This window comes from Sparus aurata, chromosome 21 (genome assembly GCF_900880675.1).
Source record: "Sparus aurata chromosome 21, fSpaAur1.1, whole genome shotgun sequence".
Classification (NCBI taxonomy): domain Eukaryota; kingdom Metazoa; phylum Chordata; class Actinopteri; order Spariformes; family Sparidae; genus Sparus; species Sparus aurata.
In genome coordinates, this window is record NC_044207.1 from 11,763,493 (window position 1) to 11,783,633 (window position 20,141).

The window sequence follows — 20,141 nt, forward strand, 5'->3', positions numbered from 1 at the left end:
GAAGGTGTGAAAGCTTTATGTTGAAGTGGATCATTTAATAGTGTAATTTATGTCATGGATAATGACGTGTGAATATCTTAAGCCTGCGGTAACTACAGACCTCATTTCAGGCATTTAACCTGAAACCCATAAAAAAAACAAAAAAACATTGACTTTGAGGTGAGGGAACCAGATACTGATTTCCAGGGGCGTAACTCAAGAGGTCGCCTAGTAATCGGAAGGTCACTGGTTTGAATCCTTCCTCCCCCCAGCTGCGCGTTGAAGTCCTCGAGCAAGATAATGAACCCCAAATTGCTTCTGATGAGCATGGCAGCCTCCGCCATTAGTGTGTGAATGGGTGAATCTGACACCATGCGCTTTGAGTGGTCAGTAGACTGGAAAAGCGCTGTAGAAATGCAAGTCCCTTCCATGTTTTAGACTCATTGCTACACCACTCTATATCTGTGCCGCCTTGTTTTTGTTTTTATATAGCTTTGGTACTTTCAGAACTATCTCATGCAGATACTGCATTTGGCTACCTGTCAGATATTCTTGAACATAGCCGCTAAGTGCTGCTAACTGTCACAGTCCTTAGCTAGACAGCTCTGTTAACCGTGTAGCTATCGGTCGTGTGAGCTGACTCTATCTGGACCAGTAGCTAGAAGCATCGGGGGGTTGTTGGTGTTGCCCCCTATCAGACTATCATATCTCAAGGTACAAAGTAGCTCGGGGCTGGCTAAGTAGCATGCTAACTTCAACAGATATCTACGCAATGCATTACATACAGTAGATGTCTTCGCTATGAGCATACCCAACACACAATCACAATCAAAATCAACAATGTAAAATGCATATTTTAAACCAACATGGGATCTGGATGGAGCCATTATATATTTCATTTTTATTATTATTTTTGTCTATGTTGTAAAAGCGGTCGCCATCTACATCAGTTGTTACGGAGAATGCTGCAACACTGTTTTGCCGTGAAGCCTCAGTTTGGTGGACTATAAAAATGTCCACACCTTCCTTCGGCATGGGGGTGAGGTGAAAATGACTAAATTCTCACTTTTGGGTGAACTTTTCCTTTAAGCCTTTTCTCTACCGGAACAATGTGGCAAATCCCAAACCATTAAACAGCCCCACATTCAGCTGAGATTAAAGTGACAAACCTGTGAGGATAGAGCTGTCCACTTACTTTGGGCTGTACAGCATGTGACATGTAAATGTGTATATGTGTGTACAAAAGCACTGTTGTACAATGCTACACACATATAGCAAATAATCTGAGGAAATGTGAACAAGGCTTCCCTGTGTTCAGACACTTCACCAGTCATGTTGTTGTTGTTGCAGTTGCAAGGCCGAACATTGTTCTCATCGTCACGTCTGTGCCCGCGTCCACCTCGGCCTTGTTCTGACATTCTCCGGGGCTCATCAGGAGTCGGCCCAGGATTGTGAATGGGCGTTGCGGTGTGCAGCTCACCCGGGGTGACTCGCGGGCCGTTGCCATGGCAGTGGAAGGTGACGACGGCAGAGATCTCCCCTTGCTGCCCGCTGCTTGCTGCAGCTGGTGATGGTGATGGGGAAGGTAGCCTGTCTGGCCTTTTTACAGCATCTTACAAGTACAGCACACACCTCTCACACCACACACTCATCCGTCTCTGCGCTGGATCAGATGAGGACAGATATTCATAAATTCTGACAAGAGAGTGACTGTAAATCACGTCAGTCACCACCATCTCTCTCAATCATTTTGCACATTTGGCCCAAAAGACTAAACAGCCTCCAGGCCCCGTGATGAAACGGCGTGTATGTAGCACAGACGGCGAATTAGGCGGAAGGAGGAAAAGAGACGGTACAAAGTGGTGAGGCAGCGTCAGAGGGGAAGAAGTGACTGTTCCTGCCCCCTCTATTTCATCCTCTTTTACAAGCTGCACTGCCTCCCCTGGCCTGATGAATATTTGATAGGCATTTGCTGCTTCATCTGCATGCTTTACAACTTGGGTCCGTACAACCGCAACAGCAGAGAGGCTGCTGTGCCAGCCCCTCTCTCACCCACTCACTCCCTGATCTCCCAGAGGTTCCTTTAGGATTTCGCAGAAGAGAGCAAAGGAAGGAAGAGAGGATTATGAGCGAAAGGGTATTTCCTCTGATGCCGTTCCTTTATTTGGTTTTCCTACACGCAGGAGTCTGCTTGGCTATGGCATCATTCAGGCCTGCATTTGATCGACTGAGGTTGTCCTCAGTGGGAAAGTGACCAGGGTTCAATAGGAAACTTTCAAGGGTGTGTGTGTGTGTTTATTTTTAAAAAAATGTTTTATTGAAAGTCTAGAATCAAACCGTAAGCGGAGGGGCTCTGGAAAATCTGTTCCTCACGAGTGTGTGGATGCGTTTTTTTATTGAATCCTGCTCTTGCCACAGCATCTTCTGATATTAAAAGCTTCAGTTTCGGCCTGGTTAGGGTTAGGGTAGCTCTCATCAGAGGTGTGTAAGCGAGAAATGTTTGGATGCCGCGCAGCCGCTGGAGGTTCAGTGAGAATGTTGAAAAATGCAGTCACTGACTCAGTTCAGCCGAGTCGGATGCGGCGACGGGGTACGGCAGATGGTGTCTCTCCCTCAGACATATCACCTTAGACCAGAGAGGTAACAGAGGGCGCTGAAGAATGATGGGGAAATTCATGAAACATTTAGCAGTTCAAGTCAAACCAACCAGTTCTGTGGTGGAGTGAAATAGAAACAGGCTGTCAAGATCCAGAGTAGGCTTTCAAAATAATGATTGTGTAAATTGCCAGTGATCTGACTGCCACATAGACTGCAGCTGCCTGATGAAGATGAGAGAGGCTGCTTTAAGCTGGAACTATGTTAATTTCCCAAGATACAGTCGGCCAAAGGAGGGACGGTCTATCAACTGATGCTGGTGAGAATTGAATCTCATCTGCGGATGTCAGCACAGTGTTCCAAATGACCAGTGTGATATGTGCTGTGTGTAAACAGTGCACCAAATCTTCTTTAGCTATAGACACGTGTCGCCCTGTCCCTGCACACTACAGTCAACACTATTTATTTAGCCAGTTGTAGACAAGCCAAAAACAAATAGACAAACGCAAAAATTTGCTCCAGTGGGCAGAGTAGAGCATCTGTGTCACCACACCTTCAGTTATTTTTAGAGGAAAAGTTCCCCCCCACCATGAACATTCAGCTCATTAGTTCTTAATCCGCAAAACATTTCTGGAGCTTCGCAGCAAAACAGAGTTGCAGCGTTCTAAACAACTGGAGTAGACGGGGACGGAACTTAAAAAAAAAGGCTCCACACAGCTTTTCCAGCGTAATTGAGTCTCCAGGAGCCCAAACTTTTTGGAAAAGATGTTATTTGACGGATGGTCTAGCTTGTGCACTTTAGACGGGGCATACATAATATCTTTTCATGTCTCCAGTAGCCCTGAGATCTTAAATTGATTAGAATGGATGTTATTAACAACCTTTTTCTAGGCTGAACATTTCAAAATAGTTTGGAGTAAGGGGCTTCTGGAGACTTGGCAAACTGTATGAGTCATTTTATGTTTTACTTTGTTCATGTTTAAAGTCTCCAGCCACTTCAGTTGTTTAGGAGAATGCTGCAATGCTATTTTTGCTGTGAAGCTCCAGAAATGTTTTGTGGGACGGTTAAACGGCCCCCAACTTTCCATCGTCAGAGGCGTTACTAGACAATGGATAGCGGTAGGTTACCTTTTCCTTTAGCTGCTGGGAGAGACCGTTAAGGATGCCACATGCGGAGCAACCCAGCCACCAAGATGTTAGCAACCATGGGCACCTTGAAACTTTAAATTCCTTTGGGTTAAGTTTTTTTAATTAACACTGTGCTTACACTCTGGTTAGGTATAGGCACAAAACCCACTGGGATAGTTGTGTTCTGGCTTACCTGGTTCTGTCAACACAAACAGAAAAATGGAAAACGTTGATGCGTCCTGTGGTTTCGGGCGTTTCACAGGGCTCTTTTGCTTGGGAGCTGTCTTGACTGTGATCGGTCCAACTTGACATGAACGTCTGCCCATTTTTTCCCACATATCTGTGCTGATTCCCCCAGTTTCCTTCTAACCAATGACATGCAGAATGATGGAGCGCACCTCAATTGATTTCATCCAACGTTTCAGAGAAAATGTCCAGTGTTTCTGTTGGTGATTACGTCCGTCCTTCTTCGTGCCTATAAGTCGCACGGGCTCTCTCAGTGCCTCATCTGGCCAACAACTGTTCATGCATCTGTTGCACTGATAACACCCAGCTGTAAGCACCGTTTCAAGCACTCTAACAGTCTATGTCTAATGCAACAGCAGGTGAGACTTGATTAAATCACATAATTGATCCAATTACAGCCTTATCGTGCCATCTCTGCTTGAAAAACAATACTGCGCAGGTGGGTTATAATAGAGACCAGATGTTTGCGCAGGCAGTCTGGGTGGCTTTGTCGAAGTGTCAGGAAATACACCGCCTGGCCAAAAAAAAAAAAGGCAACACCTGGAGTTACCAAAGCAAATTAGTAAGACAGTAAGAGCCCTCTAACTGTCTTACTGCAGTGATAAATATGTTTCAGCTGGCAACAAGTTATTTAACCCTAACTGATGCAGTGAGTAGCTTCCCCCTTTCTTCAACAACCATGTTCGTGGAAAGGTGTGTCTTGAATGATTGTGTTCAGAGATCACTTAAACGTTTGGTGAAAGCAAACCATGAAAAATGTACAGTAGAACTCACAGCTATGTTTGATTGTGAAAAGAAGAGCATTTCCACATGCACAATGTGAGAAGAACTTAAGGGACTGGGACTAAACAGCTGTGTAGCCTTAAGAAAACCACTTACCAGTGAGGCTAATCGTGGGGGAAAAAGCTTCAATTTGCTAGAGAGCATAATGACTGGACTCTGGAGCAATGGAAAAAGGTCATGTGGCCCCAGTGAGTCCTGATTTACCCTGTTCCAGAGTGATCAGGGTAAAAAGAGAGGCAGATTAAGTGATGCACCTATCATGCCTAGTGCCTTCTGTACACGCCTGTGGGGCAAAGTTATGATCTGGGGTTTGTTCAGTTGGTCAGGTCTAGGTTCAATAACGTTATGGGCCCAAAGAATGAGGTCAGCTGACCACCGGAATATACTGAATGACCAGGTTTTGTGTGTGCCTTCTTTTGGTGCCGGGCAAATTCCAATGCTGGAATTTCTGACTTAGATGCAATTAAAAAAAAAAAATGATATTCTATATAATTTTTTTTACAAACATTTGTTTCTTTCTCATGGGATCTGGCCTTTACATTTATTGGGTGTGCTTGTTTCAACTTGCTGATCGAGAGAAGAGAGTGTAAGAAAGCCCAGATGGTATACTGCTGTATCGATGCTGCATAACATAAGCATGGAAGCCATCGTATACATTCAGAATCGCTGTGGCCATGATCTGGCCGTGAGGTTGGAGGACACTGCATGTAGGAGGAAGCTGAGTGAAACATGCTATCAGGTGTCTTTTTTTTTTATAAACTCTGCTTTTATGAACTTCAATACATGACAGGTATGAGCAGCAGGTACAATAAGCTACTGTTTTCTCCTCAATCACGAAAACATCTTACTGTAGATAATTTAATCACAACTGCTGAAGGCCTCAGCGAGTGTGTGCATGCATGAGTTGTCTGTGAATGAGATTTAAAAGACATTCTGGGCCTCTATCGATGTGAGACACGACAGCCTGATCTACATTATACCGCCAGGTGTCTGAAAGCATCATCTGACTGCACACATCACCGCCCTACCATCTCCAGGGAATTATCTATGTGTGTGTGTGTGTGTGTGTGTGCATGAAGGAGCCTTCACAAGATGTCTTGCACTATGCAAGTGAAGCGGGCGTGAACAGACAGGTGTGAAATCAGCCTGTCCGCGGGGAGAAGAGCATCCCCAACAAATATACGGGTGACGAAATGACACACCATCACGGCCAGGCGTCACACGCTCAAACACATCTGTCCGACTGAATGGTTGGTTTACTTTCCTGCAATCATTCCCATCAGACATGGCGAGTTGTTTGCACAAGTGTCACACACAACAATATGTCACTCACTGCAGTCAATTAAATGTAATAGTTGGTCTTTGCTGCCCTCTAGAGGTTGCTTGTGACACTCAGCCTATCCGGTGATTCAACAGAAACGTCTTGGAGTTACTAAATGGCGTTGCGCGGTTGCTCCCAAGGACACTGATTCAGTGAAGTGTAATGTTTTACATACATATATGACGCAATATGATACAAAGTCACTTACCTTTTCAGCATCAATGTGGGCCATTTCCACAAAGTGCCGCAGTGATTTAATAGGTTTAATGTGTAGTAAACAGGATCCCCCTTTACATTTAATTCGTGTGCACTCCTGACTAATAAGGAGTGTATTTACATTCTATGATATCAATATAAACAAATAAATAGATGGATATTTATTATTGGATTTGTTTTTTGTTTTTTGCTTTTCCATGGGGCGTTTCTGTGCTTTGGATGAATTCCGACAATTCCGACAGCCCACAAAGGCATCATTACTGTATCCGCGCATGACGACGGAGGACGTGAACGTATCAGCTAACGTTAGCATTTTTGCTCTGAACGAAAACCGACTGAGTTACAGGACTTCCACGCAGTGAGTAAGGTAATGTTTAAAATGACGAGTTTGGCAGTCTGTCTGTCCATATCCGAGTCGTTTGTCGAGGTTCAGTGTTGCTGTCTGGCTGAAATACAAGCAGTTGGTTAACGTTAACCGGACACTTGCCGTTCCAAGTAACTGATGCTAGCCAGCCACTGCTAACAACGTTAGCTAACAATAGTTAACTGTTAGCTGCTAGCAGGGACGTGTTTTAAAAGGCATTATTGGCTTGACTAGACCTGAAAACTGAGGACAAAGAGATGGTACAGTGTTTATTTATTTAAACGCCCAAAGAGTGGAAGTTTAGCTAATTAGCAGCCATGTCTACATTTGTGTTTTGTTACTGAGCAAACATGAATGATGTAAGATGAGTGGACTGATCAGCAATAAGTCAACTAAGTTAGACTCCTGAAGAGTAGCTTTCATTTTCTTTAGAAGAAACAAACTTCTGTTGCGTGTTATGAGTTCACTGATTTGTAAGCATTGTTGCTAATTAAAGCTACTTTGCCTTTATGTTATGTATATTGAATCGTGGTTGAATTGTAGCAATCACAGTGTGTTTTCTGACATTTCAGAGACAGCATCTGTAAGGATTGCCCCATGGATTCTCCTCGGCAATCTAAGAAGGTTCATCCGAATCGAGAGCCAAAGCGCACCCACAATCAGCCAGGCATTGCTCCTCAGAAAGATGCCTATGCCAGGCTTCTCAGCCAGCACAGCAGCAGTAAGTTCAGTCTGTATCTAGAGCAATATGCAAAGGATATGTCCTTTCAGAGGGATGGACCTGGACCGAGCACACTTTTCAAAGCCCACAGTGACAAGCTGAACATACCACAGCGAAAAAGGGACCAAGTGCCCAATGATTTCTCTGATTCAAGTGACTTCTCACCATCTTCCATGAAACTTATAGGAGAGGACAGTTCGCTGTCACTGTACATGGAGAAACTGAACACCCGCGGTGCTCAGCAGGACTGTGAACGGAAGCAAGGTGTGTCTGACAAGCAGCGTCGGGGACAGAGAAGGGACACTGCCACCAGCCATGATGGAGACATCGAGTCTGGTGAGGAACTCAGCTCTTTAAAACCAAACAACCCCAAGAAACACCAGAAGCCGCAAAAGAAAAGCAAGGACTCTAAAGAGGCCGACTCATTTGTTGGACGTCCCCAGTCCCCAAAGAATGCCAGTGAAAGTGGACAAGAGCAAGAGAAGACGACAAAGTCCAAGAAAAAAAACCTGCCAAAGCACCCCGAAGACGAGAACAGTAGAGAAGGGACAGCCAGATCAGGAGCCGACACTCAGATGTCAAGGCCCATGTCTCCTCATGGTAAAGACAAAAAACTGCAGCAGCCCAGAGGTAAATTGTAGGTTAGTTTTTGAGATGTTTGTTCTCAGCAGGTGATGCGAGAATGTAGTTGTATACTTTTGATGACTTATGCTGATTATATTAAATCATTGGCTTAAATCTTTTTCACCTTCAGGTGCCAATTCTCCTGCTGACAGGAATAAAAACAAAGGAGGCAGAGGATCCAAGAAACACGTGTTTGAGTGCTACATGACATTGGAGGAGGTTTCTCATGGGCTTAAAAGAGGAGAACTCATTCAGGTACTGAGACACCACCACTGCATTAAAATGTAGAGCAAGTATAGATGCTATTAATGAAGGTGTTCCAACTTATTGGGAATACAAGTTGTATATTTGATCATTTGTGGTCTTATGGTAATCACCCAAAAATCTTTGTTTTGTTCCTATACTCCTTTATTTCCTTTGTTTCTATTGTATACTGAAGAAAAATTTCAATAGCCCATACCTGATGTTCCACTGAGTTCAAGGTTAACTTCCTACAGTGTGATTTTTAGCAGAAAATCACATAACATACTGATTAATTAATTTCTAAACTGCACACTTTCTCTACAGGGACAGTTAAGGATCAACCCAAAGAAATACCATGAAGCTTTCATCCCATCACCTGTAAGTTCAACCCAGGCTGGATCTGACACATTTGTTTGACACAAACTTGTTAAATTGTTTCTATAAAAGCACCTCATAGCATTTCACCCATTTTAGACGAACATACAGTTCGTACTGTTGCTACAGCTAACTGTAAGGCAAAAAGTAATTATCCAACCACTAAAACAGTGTAATTCACGCTGAAAACCAGCGTAGGATACTTTTCTCTACAGAGAAAATCAATCAATGAACACTAAGGTCATTTCGGAAGTATCAGACCGATGAGCTGAATGAAGAACGGGATTGATTATAAATAAAATCTTATCAGTTCCCATCCCTATACAGTACAACTGTATGTAAATGCAAATATTGTTGTAAATCTTTCAAGAGAGATGTTAAAGACAGGCAGGAGAAAAGCAATCTGTTTTTTTATGTTTGCAGGATGACACGAGGGACATATTTCTTGATGGGATTGTAGCTCGCAACAGAGCTCTGAATGGAGACGTAGTGGTGGTGCAAATCCTGCCTCGGGACCAGTGGAAGGTAGGCCATACTCTCATATCTCTGTACAGTATAATTTTATTTTGTAAGCCCCTTGTCTTAATGTGGACATAAGCATTTCAAAGTTATTGATTTAACATGTTCTATTTGAACAGTTTACCAAAGGAGAATCAAAACACACCAGTATGTGTATGTTTCAGGTTGTGAAGTCCGACACTGACTGTGAGGGCTCCAGTGAGTCAGAGAACCAGAGAGAAAACGTGGCGCAAACAGCGCAGAAGAAGACAGCGCGCACCCACAGGCCCGATGTGATAGTGGAAGACCAGTGCAGCGACCAGGATGAACTCGTCAGGAGAGTTCAGAATACCACCCTCACTGAGACAGGTACCGTGATGATGTGTGTCTACAGCAGCTATTTCAGATCACAATTAATATGGGAACTGTGATATCAAGTAATAATGATTCAGCTAATGTATGATATTGGTCAATAAACTCTGTTTAAATGTTTATTTACTGATCTACGGAGAGTCTCAATGCAGAGAAGCAGCACAGTAGGTCAGTTCATACCTTTTCATTTGCCCTTTCTTCTCATTGAAATAGGGGTACCTCTGGAGGACCCCGCAACCCCACGATCCAATGGGGAAATACTCCAAAAGACTGCTAAAGTGAGCTTCTCCAGCCTTTCTATTGAATTTCTTACTCACACCTTATCTGTTTGCCAATAATTTACCTGACAAGAATCAACAGATGTAAAAGTGTTTTTTCTTCCTGCTCGACATAAAACAGTCTCCGGCCTAAATTGGCAGAAGCAATTTAGTAATATATTCTGCTACTTCATGATAAAAGCTACCCATTTCCTTGAAAGTCTTTTACTACACAAAGGAACTACATGACTGTTTGCATAATGATTAACTAAGGGCATTGGCACTATAGTTTTTATGACGTGTTCAAGTGCAGGTTTTTCGGCCAAGACACAGGCGACCTAAGCCAACACAACAACTTTTGTCCAGGCTAGTTCTTTGAAGTCAGTTTAGTATGTCTGGGCACAAAAGTTGTCTTAACCTTTTCTTAAGCAGCTTGTCCTCTTTTGCTCTGTACATTAAAAAAAAAAAACACACAGGTCTTACATTTTAGATCACTATATTTCCCTCATCATTTGTCTGTCAGGTGGTCTACATTGTTGAGAAGAAACATTCAAGAGCCGTGACAGGCTTCCTGAAGTTCCTACCAGACAAGCCTTTCGCCATGTTCTCCCCGGTGGACCACAGGGTGCCACGGATTAACGTTCTCCTGGCCGACTGTCCCGAAGACTTTACTACCCGCCCGGGCGACTACACCAACACCTTGTTCATATGTCGGATCACCAACTGGGCAGCCGACAGCAACTTTGCAGAAGGGTGAGTGTTAGATTCAAACCTTGATGCTGGAAAGCATTTCAACATTGTATCAGCTGACCTGATTCTCTCCTTACGTTTCCTGCAGTCAACTCCATAAGACTCTGGGTCAAGCTGGAGAGATCGAGCCAGAGACAGAGGGCATCCTGATAGAGTATGATGTGGATTTTTCCGAGTTCTCAGATGAGGTGTTAGACTGCCTACCCAAGAACTTGCCCTGGACCATCCCACCTGAGGAGATGAGCAAGAGGAGAGACCTGAGGTGGGTCTCTAAAGCCTGTACATCTTTTCTAAATGTTTTCTTTTAGGCTGCATGAGTCAGATTCAGCTTTAGAAAAAAATGAGAGATGGGAGATCTATTTATATTGCTCATAACTGGGCTACTGATAACTTTAAGTTTTGTAGTCTGATGTTAGCAAGCAAGTGGTCTGTATTATGTCTTCATAAAGGTCATACTGTATGATTCACAAAGCACTGTCTTATCCTGATCAGGAAGGAGTGTATCTTCACAATTGACCCTGCTACTGCCAGAGACCTGGACGATGCTCTGTCCTGTAAACTACTTCCCGATGGTAAATTACCTTAAATGTGGAGCTCACTGATCATGATTTAGGATGAATTCCGACTAAAGATAAAGATGCATGTTTTTATCTGAGATCTAGAGGTCATAGACTGTCCTTTTCACACAGGTAACTTTGAGCTGGGAGTCCACATAGCTGATGTGAGTTTTTTTGTTGGGGAGGACAACGCTTTGGATGCTGTCGCCAGTCAAAGAGCAACTAGTGTGTATATGGTTCAAAAGGTGAGTGCTTGTTGAAACTTTTTTTTAAATAATCCGCTACTTCAAAACGCATGAGAGGTATCACTTATGTGAAGTGTTATATTTTTTAAACTAGTTTTTTTTAGACCTAGTCCTGTTTCAAATGTTTTTTCTCATGATTAGACCCAGCTCCAGTTTTTTACTTTTTGTCAAGTTTGAGTTGTGGTCAGGCCATTTTGGTCTTGACCAAGTCGTGGAACACTGTCACTATCTTGGTATAGTTTTAGTCAATTAAGACCATTGACATTTTAGTCTTTTTTTTAGGCCTCAGATTAAATTAAACCTTTCATTCAATCTAGTCTAGCCAAAAAATGATAATTATCTTAAAACAGTAACTAAATGTGTTTATCCTATACTTTTTTTAAAAACAAAATTAAACTAACTATGTGGTATTTTGGATGTCTTTTCACACAACCCCATATTCTGCCATTGTTTGTCACTGTTTGTCCCTCAGTTGTAGCTTCATAAATATACCTTTTATTTTCTCTTCAGCCCTCAGTGTGTTCATGTGTTTGTCCTAGCATTGATCTCTTCATGTGTTTGTGTCCGTGCAGGTGATCCCCATGTTGCCTCGGCTGCTGTGTGAGGAGCTGTGCAGTCTGAATCCTCTCACAGACAGACTCACCTTCTCTGTCATTTGGAAAATCACACCCGAGGGAAAGGTATGACCATTTTAAAATTCACTGAGCTGGTTGGAGGTTTTTTCTGCCCCCTGGTTTATCTCATTGGTTCACCTGCCCACCCTCCAGATCCTGAGCGAGTGGTTCGGCCGCACAGTCATCCGCTCCTGTGTGAAGTTGAGTTACGACCACGCTCAGAGCATGATTGAAGCCCCCGAAAAGATGTTCTCTGCTGAGGAGCTGCCACCTGTTGACCCAGAGCACCCCATCGATGAGATCCATCAGGCTGTGCTCAACCTGCACTCCATCGCCAAGAACCTCCGGGCTCAGCGCTTCTCAGGAGGAGCCCTCCGACTTGACCAGGTCAGGCCTTGTTGCCTTGTGTTTGACTATTTTGTGAAATCCCTCCCTCATTCGTTCTGTACCATGTACAATGAAGTCTGACAAAGGTGAAATCTACTCAATTCAGAGCCACAAGATATTGGACTCCAGCACCAGCTCAGACCAAAACAAATGCATGCGTTGTTCACTCAGTAAAGTTGAATAAAGCTGTTACTGCATAGCCTATTTGTTACTAAAAGGATACTAAAAGAGAAATCCATCACAGCCACAGTCTGTTCACCCTGTTGCCAACTTGCAAAAGATACACATGTATCTGCTACTATACCAGCTGACTACAAAGCAGCTGGCTTCCCCAGCCTGTGAGAGTGCTTCATCAATTCAAATAAATTCTATTTATATAGCCCAAAATCACAATCACATCGCCTCAGTGGGCTTTACAAACTGTACAGTGAAACAACAGCCTCTGTCCTCAGACCCTCGATTCGAGCGAGGACAAACCTGCCATACTGAGAGAATAAAACGTTTTAACAGGGGAAAAAAGATGGAAGAGCCACAGAGGAGGGATCCCTCTTCCGGGATGGGCAGACATGCAATAGATGTCGCATTTACAGAATTCCTCCTCCACACTTCACCATATTAGATCATTTGTTTTTGGTTATTTACTTCTATTATGTAGCTTAAAGAACTCAATTCAATTTTGTTTTGTGTTGTTAAATGATAGATAAATGAACATTGCGACCCACTATATTGGTGTACTGTTTAGTTTGATATGAGAGTTTCTAACTAGGCCACTATGTTAAAATGGACTTGCATGCAATAACATGCCGTTACCTCCTTATATCTTGACAAAGCCAATAGTGGCTTGCTGCGATATCAAAGCTCCAAATGTCATTTAGTCAAATTTTCAGTTTTCAAGAGTTCATTAAAGGGAGTTAACAAGATTATTTGAACTTGTTTACATGATTTAACCTACTCCATTTTTGTCTTTCAGTTGAAACTCTCTTTCACCCTGGACAGAGATACCATGATGCCTCAGGGCTGCTATATTTACCAGTACAGAGACAGCAACAAGTGAGTAACAAACCCTCCTCAGATACATATTTGTGTTTGTATCGCTTCTGTTTCTCTTTCAAAAGAAATGTTTATTTAACGTGACACGTGTATAACTTCTGAATCATTGTTGCTGATGTCCCCCATATGGCCATCTAACTCTCATCCATACCTCTGTTGTCTAGGTTGGTGGAGGAGTTCATGTTACTGGCTAACATTGCCACAGCCCACCACATCTACGGCAAATTCCCTGAGCTGGCCCTCCTCAGGTGCCACCCTCCACCCAAGACCAAGATGGTGGATGAGCTCCAGGAGCTGTGTGACCAGCTGGGGATTAACATCGATCTGTCCTCTGCAGGAGCGTTGCATGTCAGTAGCCCAATTTCTAACATCTCAGGAACAATAAAAAAATCTGTTTGTCTTTATCAACTCAGTGCGAGATTTACATGGTTGTATTTTCATTGCAGGTGTTTATATTACCCATTTTTTATATCCTAATGTTTACAAACTCTTTCAGATTATTAAACAAGGAATCATGGCTAGCATGAGGCTACCATGATAGCAAGGCGCATTGAACTTTTGACTGTAAAATAATTGTATTCTGTTATCTGTTTTTTCTCTCCCTCGGGTGCTCAGCATATTGGTTATTTAGTAGTGATGAAGTCTCTCTTCTTTGTTTTCCAACATGCAGAAGAGTCTCAACACTACTCTTGGTGATGATGAGTATACCACTGCCAGAAAAGAAGTCCTCACCCACATGTGCTCCAGACCGATGCAGGTTAGAACTCACTAACTGCTGCAAAAAGGTGGCTTGTTGTCTTTATTTTGTAATATTTTTCTCTGACATTTATGAAGCCTGTGTGGAATACTCTTGCTTTTGTAAGCCAATGAATGAAAAGATCTTCAAAACAAGGAACATTAGAAACAAGGTCATAGTAGTTAAAACAAGTCACGAGATAAGGTCCTATTACAAAAAAAACTCCTTTTGTGACATTAAATATGCTATATTATTCAATCTGTGTTATTGGTGTTTCCAGATGGCGTTGTACTTCTGTTCAGGAGTACGCAAGGACAAACAGTTATTTAAGCACTATGCCCTCAACGTTCCCCTCTACACTCACTTCACATCGCCCATCAGGCGCTACGCTGACATCATTGTCCACCGACTGCTGGCTGCTTCACTGAGTGAGTACCTTCTCCACCGAAGTCTGTCTTTGACACAAAAAAACAAGTAACAGGAGATCCTGTTTGTTTCCAACAGTGCTGTGGTTGTATTGCATGACCTGTGTGGTTGATTATGTTAAAGAGAAATGCAGAAAAAGAACAAAGCAGCCTCAGATCTCACGCTGAGTAGATGCATTGTTGATGCTGTTGTCTTTGCAATAGTTTCTGTCCTTCCTGTCTCTGTCTGCTCCTACTGTGTGTTTCTCTCTGTCAAATAAGTGTTTTTTTTCTCTTGTCATACTCATTTGTGAATGTTTGCTTGCAGAATGTGGGCCTAGTTTGGGGCTGTCAACACAAGAAGTCCAAAAACAGGCATCGCATTGTAACGACAAGAAGACGGTGTCCAAGAGAGTGCAGGAGCTCAGCTCTGAGCTCTTCTTTGGAGTCTTTGTAAAGGTCAGTAACCAAAACACAACATACTGTCAACAAGTGGGACTCGTGGAAGAAAAAAAAATATTTTTGCTGGTCAATCTGAAATTGTATTTTATCGTCTTTGTTGCACTGGCAATGGCTTAACCTAGGGTTGAGCAAGCTTGTTTAAAATTAGTATCCCATACAGATAATATATTCTAATAAATATCATCTGAGCAAAATGTGTCAGTGTCTGAACTCATGAGGAAATAAAAATCCTCATTAGGTAGTTGATTGAACTGAAGTTTTAAAAAAAATAAAAATTCTTTAGTACTTTTAAGTAGTTTCTATTACTCTTGTAAACAAAGACATTGATTTGAAGCTCAAATATGAAGCTGTTTTTTTAGATAGTTTTCTAATGAATAATTACTATAAAAATTTTTAGACTTAGTTTGTCCCACCCAGCCCATTCATGCTACGGATACTGATACAGATAATTAAGTTGGTCGAACTTACTCACTATTCGTTTTAACAGAGTTTAGAGTGTATTATGTCAAATACTAGACCGACCAAAACATGAGTTGTATATGAAATATAGTTTCACAAACCTTTTTATTACATCTCTCTCATAGAGAAAATGTAAATGTTTCTCTGATATTTATGAATTCTTTAAAACAAACTTTCCTGCAATTTAAGCTTTTAATTTCAATAATCCTGTTTCACATTTTATATTATTCTGTGGTAGTGATTTTTGTCAGGGTACCAAGGCTCTGACCCTGGGTGATCATTAAGATGGAGTTTAATGATATCCTCCTCAACAGACAAAGGGGTCAACAATTTAGCTAGATGTCAAAAACGTAGAATAAGCCAAGGTTTAAACCAGTCCCTTAATGTCAGGTCAGAATCGTATGGTCACTATACAGAAGTCATTTAGTTTTTCGTCTGTTCTCCACAGGACTGTGGCCCACTGGACTCTGAGGCCATGGTGATGGGGGTGCTGGATCAGTCCTTTGATGTGCTCGTCCTCAGATACGGAGTTCAGAAACGCATCTACTGCAAGGTCAGCTCAATAACACTCAATCTAAGGGGGGCAGTTCTGTTTTCACTTTATTTAATGTTTTTATTTAGCTTTTAATGTTCATTCATCTTAATTTTTTGGTAGTTTCCTTGTGCATTCGACCATCTAGAGATACTCTTTACACCATCAGATGGTTTTAATTCAGCTTTGTCAATCATCTTTCACAAGCAAGCACACTAAGTACTTAAATGCTCATTCTAGAAGGAGAAATTAGGCAGTCTAGAGAGTGATGCTGAGACGATACAAAACAAACAAATCAATGTCACAGTACTGGTTTTGTTCAATATAGTTTGTTTTCACCTTCAGTCTATTCTGGGTCTGGACTCATTCCATCATCGTAAGGTGGGAAAGAAGTCTGAGCTGACTCTGGTCTGGACAGCAGAGGAGCTTGAGAAGCCTCCGATAGAGCAGGTAAGAACCACACACGCTGAATCTACATGGTTTTGTCTGGCAATAGGACAATGAGAGTATTCTTTAAAAGTAATTGAGAAATGAACGTCCGGTTTCATGGATTTAAAGTTCTTCAATGAGTTATTTATAGTTTTAGATGAATAGTAAAACAGAAATGCTAATAATTCTGGTGTCTGGTATTGTGGCCTCAAACATATTATTGAGATTTGACAATGTTTTTAAAGACTTAATATAACAATAAAAAAATGGGAGGAAATGAAACGACTTATTCCATGAACAGGTGGAGCAGCTAGCTGGGGTTCAGATGTTTAGAAAGTGACCTTGACCAAGCAAGCTGACAGTGTGAATGGCAATAATCACATTTCTTCTTTCTACTTGCAGGTAATCTCAATCTTCACATTAGTGGAGGTGCAGCTCAAAGCGGACGGTGCACCCATGAAATACAGCGCAGTGCTCAAGAGGCCCGAGGAGAACGAATGATTCACACTCATGTGTGCTGTAAAGCACTCAAACAAACCTGTTTTAAAAAATGGAATTGCACATTTTCTTTAGTTGATTGATAGAAATCATGTGTAGTTTAGACACAATGTTACTGTGGTAAGCATGGAGGTCACTGATCAGGTCAGAGTCATACTTCAATTAAAATTCCTACCAATTGTAGCCAACTTAGTCCAAATTACGCACACATGTGCATGACTGCTGCTCATTTTCCAAGATATTATAACGTGCGTCATATTTTAATGGAATAATTGCTGTGAAAGGGACTTTGCTTCCAGCGTTTCTTTGGTTTCCGTTAAGACCAGGTATGAGTATGAGGTATAAAACACAAACTGGTAGAAAAAATGGCTGTCTTGAAAGTAGAACAAAAGTTAAAAATCGACCTTGTACAGCTTCGAAAAATGGGCAGACTTTCATCATGGATTTCAAATTGAATTGTGACTCAGGTCTGACTCTGAACCCGTGCAGCAAAATTTTATTTTGCTGTTGATTTATTGTCCTAATAAGGACCGCTTTGATGTGATATAACTGCTGTTCACAGTCTAACGTGTGAGAGCTGAATTTGAACTATTTTCAGTTTATAACAATGACTGGTTTCCTGATCCGCGATTGATGAGGGACACGTATTTGTGTTTGAATACCACCCTACTGAAGCTGGCTCTTGTATACCGTGTTGTGGCCAGATCAGACAGTAAAAATGTAGCAGTAATATTCACATTTGCATAGAAACAAAATGACAGCTACCACATGCCACTTTTTATGTAACCCTATGTATTTAAAGTGTTTTATGCAGGAAGAGTTTTGAGATTGTCCTGGGGACTGTGTGAAGGAGCTGAACAGTCTCCTCACGGGACTTTTCATTCGTTCTTTAAAGGAAGGTTCTCATTAATCGGACACATTGTTCTAGTCTAAACTGAGGTACATTGTCTGTTTTTAGTGCGTCAGTCAGTTTAATAATTTATCAACTCATTTTTATTGTTTTTAATACAAAACATGGGAATGACTTGAATGTGAAATGCTGCTGGAAATGGTTGGTGGCCTTAAGATCTTAATGTATTTTATGTCAGCTCAGAGTGCTTCCAACTATAGTTTGTGTATTTTTTTAAAAGGTTTTGCTCAGATTTAATTTGTGCAGCCAAAATACTTACTGGACCTCGTGAGAATTAACTGTGAATTTCAGCCTTAATTTAGTCGAAACTACAAGACAAAACTACATTTGAGTTCAGCTGCATAGTACAGAGTGGCTGTGGGCCTCCTTTTTTTTTTTCTTTGACTGGATCAATGTGCCTCCTTCAGATTTCAGTTGAACAGTGCCAAGCAATGTCCTACAAATTAGCTGCCACGTCTGCACTTTTTTGTTGTTGTTGTATTCATGATGTCCAGATTTTTGAAAACCACTGGCTAATGGTTTTAAGTTATTTTGACATGAACTTACAATTTATGTCTTGAGCTTTAAATGTATTTTAAACCAGCAAGGTAAGTACTAATGTAAAACAGCTGTACTGATTTAGAGGGGGATGTTTCTTTGATGAGGGTTTAAGGATGTATCTCTCGCATTCAAAAACCTTGGAAGGCAGTATGGTTGGGGGAAAAAAGAAGAAAAAAAACTACTTAAAAATTCCTGACAAACAATAGTACAGTTTCTGTGTGTCTTTAACAAAGTTATATTGTGACATGTAACTTTGAGTATGGCCAGTATTGAAAGTGCTAAATCACAATACAGAGCAATAGATAGATGTGTTTTGTCAACAGGTAAATAAATACATACAAGAAATCCACTGGAGGAAAAAGTGACTCAACCCGTGTCGTTTTTTACCTTTCTGAACAGTAGCTGACACTATCACATATTAGGTGGTGATGCTCTTGGGGAAACAAATCCTTTAATTAATTTGTTGCTGAGTAAACCCTGCCGCCAGTATGACGCACTGCTGACTCCTTATCACTGCCACTGCCCTCCCTTGTTTAGTTTATATTGCGAATAAATACAGATAATGTGTCATCTTTATTACCAGGGAGTGTTTATTAACCCTCCATAAACATACTGCATATAGAAGACAGTGATGCAGACAGTTGGTGACATCGCTTTCATAAACTGGAGGCACTGTATATATTCCACACCCAGTGAAATGATACTAGGCAAAATGTCAAGGTAATTTTAATTTTGTTTTAATCTGGATTAAGGATTTTAAGAATCATGCATGACTGCATGTAAATTAAAGGGTCATTTGTAGTGATGAAAGCACAGACAATTGTGATACAATTTGGATTCATCCCTCAGCTCTTGAGAGCTTTATAGCACCCTTTTTTTCAGTTTTAGTTTTTAAGATCAAAAATTTGGATTGTGTCAGTAGTTTTGCTTTTTGTACACACACTTCACACAATCTGTCCGGAATCAACATCAAAGATTGCAACTAGCTTGTGAAACAAATGGACAGATTAAATGTTTTTCCAGCTTGACAGCTAAAAGGAGAGTGAATTGGAGTTCAGTCAAATCAATATAAAAACAACTGTCACGTAAAGCTAATCACTTCTTGCTTCTCTTAAGTTGCTACTTCTCTGCAGAACGTGTATCCTAACACGCTGTTTGCTAGCAAGTATTGTATAACAGCCACTGTATATTCTATATATTATATATCAATTTTTTAATTGTCGTAAAATTGCAGGTCTGTTTTAAGCTACAATAATCAATATCTTTATATCAACCGTGGATCACAGGATTTGGCTTCTTGTAAATGAAAGAGTCATTTTGAGTGATAAGCACATATAATTATAACCTGACTTTTTATCCCTCAGCTCCTCAGGTAAATAGCAAATGTTAAGTCATTGTTGTGGTTGTATGCCCCAAAACTGAACTGTTCTGGCTCGCTGTCAACACTTTTTGTAGAGGTTTACCACAAAAACGCTCAGATAAACACACTGTAGTGGCTACCCTAAGGTAGCAGCTAGCTAGTAATTGGAGCTTATAGCTAGCTGCAAGTCTTTCCAGCATGACTGCTAAGTAGAGTGAATAGTGGAGTCAGGTGAACACTAAGACACCTCTATAGTTAAGCCAGTAGCTTCTCTGTTACTACTTGTCTGCAAAATATGTAAATTAATGCCATGTTTGCTAGTAAGTTTGGTACATCAACTGCAGGTACTGCATATTTCCAAATCTTTACTATCAAAAAGTTCAGATAATCCCATTGTAGTACAACAACTGTCCAGTAGGCAAAGTTAGCAACTAGCTAGTGAACAAATGTAGCATTAAGATTGCTGCCAAAAAGCCAAACATTTTC

General features: G+C 41.3%; 1 protein-coding gene across 2 annotated transcripts; it reads left to right on the top strand.

Moving 5' to 3' along the window:
- Window positions 1–1,540: 1,540 nt before the first annotated feature.
- Window positions 1,541–18,659, top strand: dis3l2 (DIS3 like 3'-5' exoribonuclease 2). Of its 2 annotated transcripts, XM_030403258.1 has the most exons (22): window positions 1,541–1,564; window positions 6,511–6,626; window positions 7,205–7,983; window positions 8,108–8,232; window positions 8,545–8,598; window positions 9,019–9,120; window positions 9,279–9,462; window positions 9,679–9,743; window positions 10,246–10,475; window positions 10,561–10,734; window positions 10,965–11,044; window positions 11,162–11,274; window positions 11,847–11,954; window positions 12,042–12,275; window positions 13,246–13,325; window positions 13,490–13,673; window positions 13,996–14,082; window positions 14,342–14,489; window positions 14,794–14,924; window positions 15,835–15,939; window positions 16,264–16,368; window positions 16,750–18,659. In XM_030403258.1, exons 1-22 carry the CDS (start codon window positions 1,550–1,552, stop codon window positions 16,846–16,848), a joined length of 3,318 nt encoding a protein of 1,105 aa, XP_030259118.1. In that variant the 5' UTR covers window positions 1,541–1,549; the 3' UTR covers window positions 16,849–18,659. The 2 variants fall into 2 exon arrangements, with proteins under 2 accessions (XP_030259118.1, XP_030259119.1); XM_030403259.1 differs by lacking the exon at window positions 1,541–1,564 and having other exon boundaries at window positions 6,494–6,635.
- The last annotated feature ends 1,482 nt before the right edge of the window (window positions 18,660–20,141 follow it).